Source organism: Aethina tumida, chromosome 3 (assembly GCF_024364675.1).
Source record: "Aethina tumida isolate Nest 87 chromosome 3, icAetTumi1.1, whole genome shotgun sequence".
Classification (NCBI taxonomy): domain Eukaryota; kingdom Metazoa; phylum Arthropoda; class Insecta; order Coleoptera; family Nitidulidae; genus Aethina; species Aethina tumida.
The window spans coordinates 31,612,308-31,628,447 of NC_065437.1; the positions used below are offsets into that span (position 1 = coordinate 31,612,308).

The 16,140-nt window shown below is 28.9% G+C and overlaps 1 protein-coding gene across 1 annotated transcript in view; it reads left to right on the forward strand.

Annotated features, from left to right (window-relative positions):
- LOC109596215 (uncharacterized) overlaps window positions 1-16,140 on the forward strand; it is a 40,391-nt gene that overhangs the window by 18,917 nt on the left and 5,334 nt on the right. The window contains exons 2-4 of the mRNA XM_020011710.2: window positions 1,764-1,972; window positions 8,309-8,444; window positions 9,907-10,040. Of these exons, the coding sequence (XP_019867269.1) occupies window positions 1,764-1,972; window positions 8,309-8,444; window positions 9,907-10,040 (479 nt within the window). The remainder of the gene's footprint in view (window positions 1-1,763; window positions 1,973-8,308; window positions 8,445-9,906; window positions 10,041-16,140) is intronic.

Here is a 16,140-nt window from a genome sequence, read left to right on the forward strand (position 1 = left end):
CCTACACAACTATTAATAGATAGAACATTAATATTTGACAAAATGAGTTATAATTAGAATATCAGAAATGAAACAAAACATTTTACGAGATTTTTTAAAACTTTGATAAACATCTGACATATCTATATCTCCCTACAGACTTAAAATATTTAAAAAATAATGATCTCGTTTCGAGAGTTTTCATAATGCATGTTTGCTGAAATGTACTATCAACAAATACAGCAGCATGCAAGATAAGATGTTAAAAATCCATGGCTTTAATATTTAACTATACCTCTGGGATTTATATGACTTATTGTAGGACGTTTATTTTCAGACTACGTGTACAATGTTGTGGTTCAAGATGGAAGTACCCTTATAACTTTTTTTCGTTTATAAATTGATTTTAATGAATAATAGCTTAAAAAATGAACAATAATATTATAAACTATGTCATATATTCTTTTTATTCTGAAAAAATTAAAGCAAAAAATACAAAATAAATAAATAACTTAAGCTGCTGAGCAAGTAAAAATTGGAATGACTTTTAAAAATATCGACGATTATTGGATAATAATTGGGTATGTATTATTTCGATAATTTGTACCTATGTAACTAGTGAACATTTTTTGAATAAATGCAAAGTAGGAGCAAATTTAGCTGGTCTGCTCATAAAACTAGAACTTAAGAATAAAAAAATATTAAAACCTTACAAGAGAAGGAAATGTTATTCTTTATTTGAAACAAAAATAAAAAACTTTTTATAGTTGAAAATTCTGAAATAACTCTTCTTAAAAATTAGGGCGTGAACTTCTTTAAAAAATGTATTAAGCAACGTCCTAGGTTCCAAGAAAAAGATAAAGAATTACAAAGGGCTAATTTAAATATGTTACTTGTTATTTGCTAAGCTTACAAGATGTCACATTTTTTTCTCTATTTGGAATTTTTTCTTGACAGTTTAGGTGGCATTAGAAAGACCAATATGGTAATTGATTGATTTTATTTTATTTGAATCTTTGAAAATTAATTATATTGCTTATGATATCTCATATTTTGTATTTTTTTCACTTTTCAAAAAAATATAAGAGTGATACATACATAAAAACTGGCTTCTTATTTGAATTAACCACATTATAAGTAAAGGAAAAGGATAATAGCGATTTCAAAGAGCATAACAGTGCAATTAGTCCAATTTTTACTGTCGGTAAGATTCTCAAGTTTCTTTTACAATTTGAAAGTTATTTTCACAAGCATTTGTCATGCAATATCTTTTGAAATTTAATATGTACGTACCCATTTTGAAATATGCCAAATTCAATGAAAAAAAAAAAAAAAAAAATCAGACGACATGGAGAACAATTTTTATAGCACGAATAAAAAAATTTTTAATGTCTAACTTTTGAGATATTATTAATATAAACATAAACACGTCGTATGTAGTATAATTTTATTAGAAATAGAAATATTGCTATTGCAACATCGCAATTAAAAGGATGATATTGTGTGACACCATCAAAGCGAATAAAAAACCTTAATTCACTTTGTTACTTCCAAGCAAGTTGGACGGATTATATTAATTTTCGCTTCAAAAATTATTCATGAAATTAGAGCGTCTATTTTGTATGTAAATCAAATACCTTAAAAAAAACTTTAAAAACTTTAATTACTTTATGTAAATAATAATGTTTGTCGCCGAGAAATAAATTCCACAAAGCGACATCCCATTAACAGTTTTTTTTCCATCAAAATAATCGATGTGAATGCAATTGTGCCTTCTGTTTCAGAAATCCAATGTCTGAAGGACGTCGTTCTCGACATAGAACCGAGAATTGTGCAATTGGGCAAGGAATCCACGCTGCGTTGTAGCTATAATGCAGAAGGTGCTCCGCTCTACACGGTCAAATGGTATCGTGGACATCACGAATTCTACAGATACACCCCCAAAGAATTGCCCGCTACGAAAATATTTGCATTTCCCGGAGTGCATGTGGACGTGAGTATTTCAATGCTTTTTTATTTTTCCTGCCACGTGAATTATGCCTCGTACCGAATCCAATTTTACACATTGTTGTTCAATCAACTCAAATTGCTCTTGATTTTACACTTATGTGAGTGTACGAGTCTTTTTTTTAGATAATAACTTGCATTTTGATGAAGAGCAATTTGATAAATTTAATAAATATTTATTAACATTACGAACTGTTACCAAATTCACATATGGAAAATTCCAAAATTCATTCATTGATGTTTGATAATGCATGCTTGTTTAGTATTGGATCCGAATTCAAATGTATTGTTTCAGTGTAAAATATTGGGTAACGATTAATATTATTGCGATGGTACATTTATAGGTCTCCTCCATAAAACGAACAAAACAATTGATTTATATATCCAATAATAATTTTTATGTGGCCAATACGGACAATGACCACAAAAATTTATTCCAAGCCCACTATAATTTATATGTACAATTACATTTTAACGTGGTACATTAATTTAATAGGTTCATCAATTTATTTTGGAACAAAATAATTAATTTAATTTCAACCGAATTGTAATATTCATGCCGTTGTAGGATGAGACTTTTACAGTTAATTACTTGTTTCAAAAATCAAATTTGTTGGTTAAATTGGACAGATACGCGTTGCGGACTGCTTTGTAACAAACGTTACATTTGAAATGGATTAATTGAGCCTGCTAATTGTTTAACCGTTAGGGTGGACAACTCTAATGAGGTCTATTAGATCAATTGGTATGTCATCGAGACTGGTTTCAATTTTAATTATGATTTGATTAACGAATATCTGCCTAAATCTTAGAAGCCAACCACTTAAGTATTGAAAAACACTGCCGTGCGTAAATATTTAAACCAAGATTTTATTCGTGAATTTATTTGAGGTATTACTCGTTAAATGCAATAAAATTTGATAGAAAAGCCGTAAAAAAGATATAGCTACTATAAACAATGTTTTAACGGCCCTCGATCCTAACTTGAAATCTATTTTAGAACGTAGTTTATCATTCTGGTTTATTAGCATTTTTATAGTTCTTGTGACCCAATGACAAAATGTATATGCCAAAGCAATTAGCAGTTTACCCCGAAACTAAAAATGTGTTCGTTCAGAACAACATGCAAATTGGAGGATAATAGTTTTTATTTAGCAAAAGTACATTTTTAAGTGACTATTTATGGATATAAATATGTATTTGACGAATGATGTTGACTACGTATTTTACACATTATTTTGTTTAAAAAAATTATTCGCATTAGTACAGTTAACTTCAGCAAGAGACACTTCAATCCTCTATTGGAATTTGTGATTTATAACCAGCTGTCATTTGGTTAAATTTAACTTCCAGTTAATGCATTTAGGTAGTTGATTCATTCGCAGTTTAATTGGTATCATTTAAAATTTGAAAGCGTTTGGATGTATGACAGATATTAACCGGTTAATAAGGAACCAGTCACCAATTTGTATCATTGTGACACAATGTGAAATTGAACGCAATCATCGGGTGTAACTGTAGCTGGTGCTTTATCAAAATTTGTTTGATTTACGCTTTGTGAAATATCGGTTTAATTATGTCCAAGTGCGATAAAATGAATTATGCCACGATTTTAATGTTTTAATAAAAGAATACTACTTCACAATAGTATGAAATCGTTTAAAAAGTTTGTGTGCCAATTGGGAACAAATTTATGTTAATATTCAGTTCACATTTGAAATAAATATGAAATTTAAAAAGCTCTTATAAAGAAAGGAGTGTATTTGGTTTAATTCCATTGAAATAAATCTATCAATGAAATGTAGAAATGATCATAATAATTAATTTTCATGTATCTTATTTATTTTATATGTATGTATATTATTTTTTATCATTATAATATAATTATTAATTCAAGTCGTATACACCAAAAATATAATTCACCTATATCCTTGATATGACGTTTGAATAATAATTTTCACTTTCTTATTTCACATTTTCAATTTTGTAAGTGTTTCATAAGGACCTTTTGACATGCAAATACAGAAATCCAGAGAATACATAAAAAGTACAATAAGTGAATGCTTCCAAAGTCCGCTCACAGATATGCAAATAATCATGTTGGAGTTAAAAATTTTCCCTACATGTTATTTCTGTTTTATTTTCAGTTAAAGCTCAATTTTAACATTCTGAGTGCAAGTACAGGAATATCACAATGCATCATATTTTAATTATTTATAACTGAATATTAATATAAAACCAGTAATTGTTTAATTTTACATTGTCTGCAAAAATATTACAGAGGAATATAATTTCTGAATTTATGGGAAAACACTTTTTTATAAAAACGTAAAATTTAATAAATAAAAAAGGAAATTTTGTATACAGTTCATTTCATGATTAAATATTTAGCCGAGTTAAACATTCAGAAATTTGTCGTGTTCCATTATTAATGTTTCCAAGGCAGATTTATTTTCTTCAACTAAAGAAACCACGGTTTTCTGTGTACACTGACAGCCGATTAATGATTATAAACAGCAAAGTCTAGACGTACTTCAAGTAAATTGGAATGTTAACTGAACTGTGCAGGAAAAGACTGTCTTTTGCCGACAAGCTAATTAATTTGAAAGAGTAAAATGCAGTGTCCCAGGACAAGCAATATTGAAATAATAAAATTGACAAAACTCCTACTGAAGTACAGAAACTTATTTTATGGAAACTGAAATTATTTAATGTTTCCTTGTGGTCGGTGTTTCATTACGGGTTTTCGTATTAAAATATTATGATAAGATTTTGTAATACTCTCCAAAGGTTGGTCTCATCGAATTCGAAATATAATCTAAAGCGCTGTATGAAAAATGATCACCCTTCAATTCACTCAAGAGCCAATAAAGCCATCGCTTTGACAATGAAGGGATTTTCATGCAATATTGCCAGTGTAAAGTAATTTAAGGAAAGACTTCCAATCAAATACGTCTCCTTTATAGAACGACGTCGCCTATAAAACGGCAATGATTCACCTTAAAGCATTTACATTCCACTGATCCAGGGCTACATGAATGAGCTATCCGCACCATGGTATATTTCTCCCAGGGACATTGTTTGCGGATGGTGATTCGTTGCATATTCTCTGGTTAAGGATGGATTTAAAGTAATTGCATCCACTAATCTATGGCCGAAATTACACGTCCTCCTCGGCGTGTAATTCTACCGCAACCCACCTACTGCTTTGTCATCTCTATTTGGCTTATCTCTTCTGAAAGCCTAGAAAAGCTTTAAAAACAATATGGTGTCTGTTTAAACACTTAAAATGTGTACCATTTTTTCTTAAAACTAAAACTGTTTGTATAACGGAAGTTTACCCAGTAATAACAATTAGTCACGATTAAAATTGCAAATAAACATACTAGTAAAACTGAGGTCTTTTGAATGCACAGTAGTGATTCTAGTGTATTTTCAGGGCAAATGTTAAATTTTAAGACCCATTAGGCTCTGACAATTGTATTTAACATTCTCTAATAATTGTTGTAAAGAAACTAAACCGCGTAACATTTAAAGCAACACCTGGTGTCTATGGATCTATTTCATCTACCAATTTGTCCTTGTTAAAAGCAGCAATTAAACCTATTGTGTAATATATGTTACTACAAAGACGCATTAATAAATATTTAACTTTAATTTTACATTGTTAACGCCTCATTGTAAAACTTTGAAACAATAATTAATTAATATAAAAAATAACAATTAAATTTTGAGGAAAATTGGTTACAATAGTTTAAGTACGATCATTGTAAATTGGCAATTTGTAAGTAAAAACTTTGATGTTCCCATATTAATTAAATTCAGAGGGAAACGGTAATTTTGCCAATAATCTATTGAAAATTCCAGCTAGCACTTGCGGCGTGCTAAGCGTTATTTAGGGTGACCGTAACGTTTAATTGTTGCCTGTTAACAAAGACAAATTGATACGAGCAGGTGTTACTGTATGGAATGCGGTTTATAAAGTTCGGACTTCCGTTCGATAGTTATGAAATACCTCTACATGTTTCTTCGAATGGAAATTAAAATTAACAACGCCGCCCAACTTTGAAGTTGTGGTTGCAACTGCACAACAATGCACGTATACTTTTTACTATCTAAAACTAGGGAAACTTTTTGTTTTTCGTTGTTTTGGGTATCAAAAAGTGACATTTCAGTATGAGAGTGGTTTTAATTTTTTAAAATATTAAAATGATTTTTTACATGTTATTTTTGTCATTTATCTATAGGGTGGCGTAGAACAAATTACAAAGTATAACACCACGATAGAGGACTTTTATTAAATATATAATTGAACAACATTTAAAAAAGACAGGCTATGATTTTTCATTTTTCTCAAAGGGCAAGAGCATGTTTACCAAAGAAGATTTTGAAATAAGTGGATTGATCGTGGGGCATATATAGCATGGTCAGCTCGTAGTTCCGTTCTAAATCCTTTTGGTTTTTCATTTTGAGGTTTATGAAAATTGAAGTAGAAATAAATAGTGAATAAATAAAAAAACTTTGAATTGAAATTTGAATACCTTCTGTAGAAATTTAAAGAAAATTAAATATTTAATAATAGCCTATTCAATAAATAAAAAACTTCCTGTAATTGAAAACAAAAAGAATTCGAACGTTTGTACTTTTTTCTTATTTATTAGTCTGTGTCACCCGTGTAGTCATAATAGTATAGAAAAGTAAATTATGAATTTGACCTTACTGTCAAATAAATTTATTAATACATTTGTATGCCATTTTAACTTAAAAAAGATTCTTTAAAAGGATCAAAATGTTTTTTATATTTTATAATTTAGTTTTCCATATTCCTTTTTTAACAATTTTCAAAAAGTCATAAGTTGTTATAAAAATTAGTTTCTTTGTATTTAAGAATGGTGTTATCAAATACTTGAATTTGTGTAAATTTATTTTATGACTTCAAAAATTATAAGAAGGAAAGAGGAATGCGTTGAAGATGAATAATTAAGTTAAGGTCCTACTGAACCCTGTAGAAACAAAGATATCTCGTGTAAAATACCCGTGCAACATATTTGGAAGTTAGCCATTCATTAAATTTATATGAATTAGAAAGAGGTTTCATGCAATAAATTTCATAAAAAAAGTTGGGCGAATGGATTATACATAAATTAAGTGAGGATAACTAAATTGGGCCTTTGACAATTGCCAATTCCCTTCTTGCACGCAATGTAAATGAGCTTTTTATTTATTGTATCGTTCCATGCGACCAAAAATGGATTGATTAGGCTATTTCCGTCGTTCTGGACAATGGGTCAAAACTGATAGACCCGATGAGACAATACAATAAAAAAGTCTTTATCCAAGAAATATTTTGATGACTGGTGGTGAAACGTTTGCATAATTTTACAGTCAATACTACATACCAAGCGATCAAACAATCAATGCAGTTATCTACTGTTTACAAAGTGACCAAAATCTTGAAATACTGTTGTTAAATTGTTTATTTGTGTTTTAAATAATAAACAATTTAATTCTGAGTAGAATGTTAAAAGTGAGATGTAACATTTCTTCAATTTCAACTCACAATTATTTAATTTTTGCATGAATTAGCTCTTTTGCTGATTTTATAGAAACTTAAGTTTTTTAAAATTAAACGTTAAAATTATTAATCGATATTTAATATTAACATTAACATATTTAATGGAATTAGGTACTTTATAAAAATGTAAAACAAAAAATTAAATCTAATTAATGTGGTAAAATTTTAAAATAAAATAGTTGTTTAATCTGAGATTTATTACAACAAAGATTCACGTTTAAACTTTGAGTTGAAAAACAATACGTAAAAAAGTAATCTTCGTTAGACGAATAAATCTCGTTAATTCGACTAAATCCTTGAAAAATAAATTAAAGATATTATCAAATCAGAGCGCGAAGGATTAAAGGGTTTAAGTTTCCCAAAGCCTGTTCGACTGATATAATTCAATTCCTGTTGACAGATCTATATATACACATTGCCCAGTGGTTTCTCAACTGGAAATATCCCTGGTGAATATACAGAGCAATTGAAACACATCTCAATTTAATTGTAATAAATGTTTTGTTTAAAAATATATCAGTTAATGTATAAATAAATTGTTAGGCTGTTCTAGACTACCTTTTGTTGGTGATAAAATTGTTCTCCACTTGAACTGAAATTATAAAATGACAAACTTGATTATAATAGTATAATTAATTACCATCGGATTGTGAAAGTCATTAGAATATTATGAGTAATATCACAGAAACGGGCATCATTTACGTGGAAATTGTGTAACAACGTTCGTTAACAACAATTCAATTGTAGGAAGACCAGTCGGACGAACACCAGGTGGTCCTGCGGGATGTGGGATTCAATCTATCTGGAAACTTTAGTTGCGAAGTAACCACAGATGCGCCGAGGTTCTCAACGGTCACTGTGACTAAGGACATGACGGTAGTCGGTAAGTATGGGGATTATACTGCTGATACTTCTGCCCCCACTGTTTCGCCCCGAGGTCTCACTGTCCCCGCTATATTTAATTAATGCATGTTTGCCGGCGGATTATTAGTCCATTTCGCAAGTTGTGAACTTTTTGGATGGTATTAAGGGATTAAAATATGTGATAAATTTTATTTTTCCTAACCCGGTTTCCAACTGTTGGGTTTCAGAACCGTTGTTTTAAGGGATACAATAGTTTTACCTTTATCGTATACTTCGTTAATTCGACTTGAATATTTCATCAGTTTATTTACATGTGATACAAGATATAAATTAGAAAGGATGAAAGTTCATTTTGAATACATATTTCAGGATTCAGATATAAGTTAAATTAAGGTTTCGGTTTCACAAACGGTCGCAGTAAATCATTAATTAACTTTCGCTTTGAGTCATGCAAATCTGAATTGAGGTCCAACTAAATTATATGTTAGTACGTGCCATGATTTCATTTTAAATTTTCACATGTTATTTTTGTCATATATACCTATATATTAATACCTAATAGAATAGAGTAAATTAAATTTAATTTTCTAGTTACAAAAGTTATTCATATATTTATTTAATAACAATAAGTACAAATTACATAGTTAATTCTGTACATTTTATGTTAATATAGTATGTTTTATAAATAAATATGTATTAATAATTGAATTAATATTTTATAATGTTATGTTTGATTTAAATTTAGTCAGCCAATAATTTTTCATTAATGAAGTCATTTTATAATTAAATTAAATTATTACTTTTTCTATTACAATTGCGAATTTATTGAAAATTTTGATTTACTTGATTAATATAATTTAAATTTTATTTTGCACTTTCTGACACCTAAGTTGATTTCCTTCAACCAAACATTAACAGTTTCAACCCGAAATGTACTTAACACAGGATTTAAACTTTCATATTCCTCGCCACGAATAAATTTGAGAAGTGTACGTTTATTTTAAACAATGTGGATGTTTAACTTGTCTCTTGTAGTTGATGAAACGGTACATATTAACTCAAGCTGGTGTTGCCGAAGTAAAGTTGTGAAGATATTTATAATTCTGTCAGACAGTGTAAAGGGTGATCAACCCTCGTAACCTGCCAATCATTATGATGTATATGTATTTAATGCAACATCTGCGAAATTGAATGGGTAATCTCAAACAGGTTGATTACTTTTAGGGGTTGAAGTTATGAAGGTGGTAAATCCTACAGGGAAACCAAGTTTCGCAAGACACTTTCAAAAGAGTCATTATTAGCCTTGATGAAACAACAGCTTTAATAACTCTAAAATCTTTGTTCTTTGTTTTTAAGTATTTTCTTTGATTTTGATTCTTTTACGGGATGTTTCGGGGGTGGATTGTGGACAGAAATACTTTACATAATTTTTATGTTAATGACTAAATCGTATCTAATAAAAGCTTTGTTCTTTGTTACAGTCCTTCCAAAGGAACCGCCAACCCTCAACACAGACAAAAATAATTACGATATTGGGGATGAACTCAGAGCAAATTGCACATCTCCGGTATCAAGGCCTGTAGCGGCGCTGAAATTTTTGTTAAACAACATTGTGGTAAGAATCCCTTTAATTATAATTTCAAATTTACGTAACACCGTTGAAAATGTCAATTTATTTTCTGGTTTCAGCGCTTAATAAATAAAAATAGCTCCATTTATTCTGCTGGTATAAGGCACGATTGATATTCCTATCGTATATTTTGGGGCTGAAGTAGCCGGACAGGCTGTAAACATTATAAATTATGCGATTTTTAATAAATCACTTCTTATACTTGAGACCTTTTTATACACTCAAGCACGTACAGGAGAGAGCAGACACACTCAAAAAATAACAACTGGAAAAATAAAGAACATTCGTGCTTTTTACACAAAGTATAACAAAAAAAAGTATATTTTCTTGACCAAATTACATTGATGTTCTTGGTTTTTATCTCTTGTAAGTCATTACGAAATTATTCTTTGCATACAAAATTAATATCTATCTACAAATGACATGCAATTTGCTTATTGAACAAACACCAACTCTGGCATAACATGGGCTATCAATTTTCGGGAAACTAAGTTTAGGATGCCGGATACGAGGATTGCTAGGTAGATAATTACATCCAAACTTCATGCACCCCCATTTCATATTAAATAGCGGACGTTTTAAGCTGTGGTTTGCCATCTTTAAAGCAACTTACGAACTTTTGATGTGATTTATTAAATGACTTGAACGAACGGTGGACTTTGCAAATAATCCATACAATAAATGTGCGGTGATCTATTTAGACTGGTCCAAAAATTGAAGTTTTAATTTTAATTAAAAAACCAATCTCCATATTGAATTTCATCCATTTACATAGTCGTCACATATAATTAAAAGTTAATCTAATGGAAATGCGATATGCACGGCTGTTGACTTCGAAAAGTTGTAGCAAACAGGCCAAACAAATTGAACTGTCCATCTTTATTATCGACGGAAATATTGGATGTAATTTAATCAGAGGGAATTACACACTAATCCAACACAACTAACAACACTAAACTAATGCAGATTTTTGTTTATTGTAGTTGATTCGGTAAATGTTTTAAGGCGAACAGGTGGGAAATAATAATTTAGTAATATTCCAATATTCTAAATTTTGTTTTAGGTATTTTTGATCTTGTTGGACTGCAATTTATAATAAAATTTCCAATCCAATTTCCAACATGTGTATAAAATATGATTTTTAGAGCTTCCTTAAAAGTTACACAATCTTTTTTACTGAGATCTTGTTACGTTTAAACATTAAAAACTTTTAATATTTCAACGTACTTGTAGTAGGTTATTATCGTAAAAGTAATAAAACTGTATACGTTCTAGAGACAGGATTAGTAGTAATCTTTTTATGTTCATCCTTGGCTATAATTTCTTGTTATACCGTTATTATAAGCTACTCAATTTGTCGGTTGCCATTTGCGATCAATCTTAATCAATCAATCGACTATACAATTTCAACGTTTTCTTTAACGGTTCACAAAAAGTAAGTGTATTTAATTTGTCAATAGAAAAACTGTAATGAAAATATATCACTCGAAGTTGGACTTAATGTAATTTTTATCTAATAAACTGTTTAATTGGAAAGTTAAAAATACAATACATTCCTTGGATAAATTTTAGGGAAATTTTAAAGTACATAATTTGAGTTGAAAAACAGAATATCAATTTCAATATTACAACAAGAATATTTTCAAAATAAATTTTAATAGACGATTTAACCTTCGCCATAAATTAAACATAATTGCGTCAACAACAAAACTTTTAAACCAATAATATAGCTATTATTACCAATTTTCGTGGGAAATTATTTAAAATTTAAAAATAAAATAACAGAATATTAACAACTATATTTTATATTATATATCAGCAATGGGGACCAACATTGCTTTATCAATAACTTTTATTCTCTTTGGCTTACTCAAAATTAGTGAACGAATAAATTCTTGATTCATAGATCACCTAACGTCAATAAGAGCATTGGAAATCTCCTTTGTCTTTGAATATTGTCCCTTCCTTGTTTCATTGGATTGCAGACTGGTCTACGCCGAGGTCACTATTTTGCATCACCAAAGTCTCGCATGGTAGGGTCGACCATTATCGCCTACAAAAAAGGATATCAGGTTCAAATAATAATTGGTTGAATAACTAAGTCGTGTTATCGTTGATGATTCTATATACTCGGTTTAATATGAACAACTTGTGGGTCCATCCCACACTGTTACAGAACCACCTCCAAAAGCAGCGTTTGAAGCCATGTTTTACTCAAGATATATGTCTTCATTTTTACGCCATGTCTAAATATTAGTGTTATAATAAACAATTAAACCACTAACTTGAAGCCTGGATGTAAAATATTTTTAATTTCGTCGTTATTATACCTACATTTTGTAGGTAAGGGTTTTATTCAAACCCACCATTTATTAGGATAATATGTTTGGTAGAAAAATGTAGAGCAATTTTCAATAAAAATATTAATTTTTTTAAATATAATTTATTGTGAGAAATAATAATATTTGGTGAAAATCCCTAATTTTTAATCGCATCTGCACATCGTTTGGGCATTGATTGTACTAATTTTTGAATAACCACAAATAATTCCTCATTATTTCGGTACGTTCTTACACTAATTTTCATCTAGGCATGTTGTCAATAAGAAGAAAGCAAATTAAACAAATTTAAAATCAAATATTTCCTGCAGAAAAGGTATTTTACAAAAAGTTGCTCTACTTTTATAAAAAATGGAATGTTGTTCATTTTTATGTCTATTAAATATATAAAATAAAATAAATTTAATATGCTGACCGTATTAAAACTCGAAATATTCAAACAATATTATTGTTCAAAATGAAAGACATTGAAAAGATTTTTAAATTCATTTATTCTAGTAAATTCAAATTATCTACTTTAAAAGACGCACAGTGTATATAATTTTAATTATGAACTTTCCATGTTTAACTGACAATTAAATAAAACCTCATATTTGTTCCCTTTTCAACAAGATTTCGTTCCAACGTTACATTTTTAATTGACGAAATATCGAATTAACCATTTTCCACCTAATAGATTAATTTTCGGTAATGAATCATGTTAAGTCGAAATTAGATTTAGCCTCAGCCCTTAATATAACGAAAATTAAATTGCCACCAACACGACAGGGCAAATTTATATTATAATGGAAATATTGGATAAAATCACTTTACGCTTGCCGGTTATAACAACTAAGCTGATATACGGTCGATAAGTGCTTGTTCACTTTCGACAATCGCATTTTGTGTAGAAAAAAAATCACTGAGAGAATTTCCATAGGAGATAAGCCTTATTAAAATCTGCTGAGATGCGTGTTTCATATCAATACACGACTTGGGTGTGGTTGAATAAACAACACTTTATATACGCAGCTTTTTTTTATTTATTTAATGTTTTAATAAGTAATATTTTTTTAATTAAAAAGCTTAGACAAATTACAATTTTTGATATGACTGAATTACTCTTACTTTGATAAGTCTTTAAACGATGCTTAATATTATTGGGGAAATACACTCTGAAACATGCTTGTCAAGCAGGTTACTGTTTAGTTGGGGCCAGAACCATATTTACATATAAAATTGAATGTAAACACGAAATCAAATGAATACAAAGTGGACGTTCCTGTTTCTATACTTATACCATGTGGATGTTACTGTCCATAGGTGCAACATACTTTTTTCTGGTCCAATTTACAGACTTCAAATTATGGCAGTGAATAGTTTTATATGTGAGAAACGAAATATAAAAATTATTGACATGTATTTATTATTGGGTTAAATTAAAAACTAGTAATTACTACTACACAAATTGGCTGCGTTTCATATCAAACGAATTGAATATACATCTGTTTTAACTAGAAATTACATTATTGAATTTTAATTAGCGTTTTGAATATGGTACATTAAAACATTTATTTAGTAAAAAATTACAAATTTTTTCTGATTTTTTCTGATATACAAATATAAAATTGTCAATAATTAAATAAATAATTGCTTCATTAGTAATTAGAAAATTTATTGATAAATCAAAGTAATAAATACATATTGAATACCTGTTTATAATTTGTATGAATTTAATATTTACTTTTAATATGCATCTATATGTTTGTTCATTTTATTGCGGCTCTTTATATTTTCGTTCTGCAGTTGATTTTTGTGTACTTATTGCAGCAGCAGGGCAATTTAATTAATTGGTTTAAAACGTAAACGTGGTGCAGCGTCTTCGGCGCGGTGATATTGAAATAGTTGTTTTTGAAATACACCGCCTGAAACCGACGAAATTGCAGTTCTGACATCAAACGGGTTTACTTCTTGTGTGTCCCACCCATTTCTTTCGCATTGAAAGTTCCTTTCAAATTCACGAACTAAAAAAAGAAGTGTATTGAGCCACTCTTTAAAATTTTATCTGCCGAAAAAGAAGCACCGATCCTGTGTGAAAAAGTACTTAAAGCAGCTTTACTCCGAAATCTGATTTATTCAACCATAAAATTATGGTAGGATGAATATTTTAAGAACTGGGATTTTATTTTCAACTTAGGAAAGTTTAACTTTTCAAATTTCGTTAAGTTATTAAGACTGGGCGACTTCGTGATGCCACTTTATTGATAAAATTGACTTTTCCCCAATTATTGCCATTTACTTTTTTAAATTAACTCCGTCTGCAGTTTTAATGAAAACTTTTGTTTTACACTTTGTATTATAATATCAAACAGTCCGGTCATCTACAATTTGATTGATGTTCCCGCTGCAAATGCAAAATCCAAAACAAGATTATCATAAAAGTTTTAATGAAATTTACATAAACATTACATGTGCATGTTTTAAAGTACAAATGCGAAGTTAACTGGATTATAGAATTTTAATTAAATAGAAATATAGATCAACTGACCTGAAAAAAATCTATTATAGAGCGATTGTTTCTGAACGGTAATAATTAAACTGGAGTTAAATTTGGTTTTCAATCAAAACGTCCGTAACTTTTGAATCTCTCTCATGTAAAACATTTTGCTCTAATTAAACACCACTTTAGTTTCATAATTAAATACATTATAAAATAATATATTATTATATTTTAAATAAATTTTTATAAATTGTGAAGCTTCGGCGCATTCGCCACTTTTATAATTAAGGAACCAATAAGGAAATTTATTATAATGTATGACTGTACAAGTTATTACTGATTTAGAATATTTTTAATGTGTTGATTCTAAAAATAATTTCGTCCATCAGTTCTAGTTTTTGATACACAGACATTTTGAATATGGTTCTGATTGATAAAAGGCTTTTTATACTTTTATTTATTTGTGATGGCTTTTAGGTTAGTTCATTATTTGATATTGCCCTTTTAAAGTCTCAGATTATGTAGTTTTAGTTATAAATTTGGACGCCATAAAGAAATTAAGGAGATTAAAATGTATGATTACACCCACTGACAAAATTAACTGTTTCTCGTGTGGAAAAATAATCTATAGTATTTATTTTTAATATATTGATTCCAAAAATAAATTGGTCTATCAATTTTAGTTTTTAACAACATAACAGCACATTATAAAATAATACATTAATATAATTTAAATAAATTTTCGTTAATTGTGAAATTAGTATCGAGCGCATTCGCCACTTTTACAATTAAGGATTCATAAAGAAATTAAGGAAATTAATTATAATGTATGCTTATAGAAGTTAATAAATAAATTAACATATTTTGTCCAACAGTTCTAGTTTTAGACAATTTGAAAACTGTTCTGATTGATATTTAATTTCTTTCGAGATGTGGTTTTTAGGTCAGTTTATTATTTGATATTGCTCGTTTAAATTAGACTCAGATTATGTAGTTTCACTTATAAATTAGGACACCTTAAAGGAATTAAGGAAATTAATTATAATGTATGATTACACAAACTAACAAAATTAACGTTTTCTCGTAAGGAAAAAGAATCTATAGTATTTATTTTTAACATATTTATTCCAAATAAAAATTTGATCTATCAACTTTAGTTTTTAACATAAATATAAATCGAATATTGTTCTGATCACAGATATAAGTAATGAAATATAGAAAAATTTTAAGGTAAAAATAGAAATTTAAATCCTAGAGCTGCCTATGA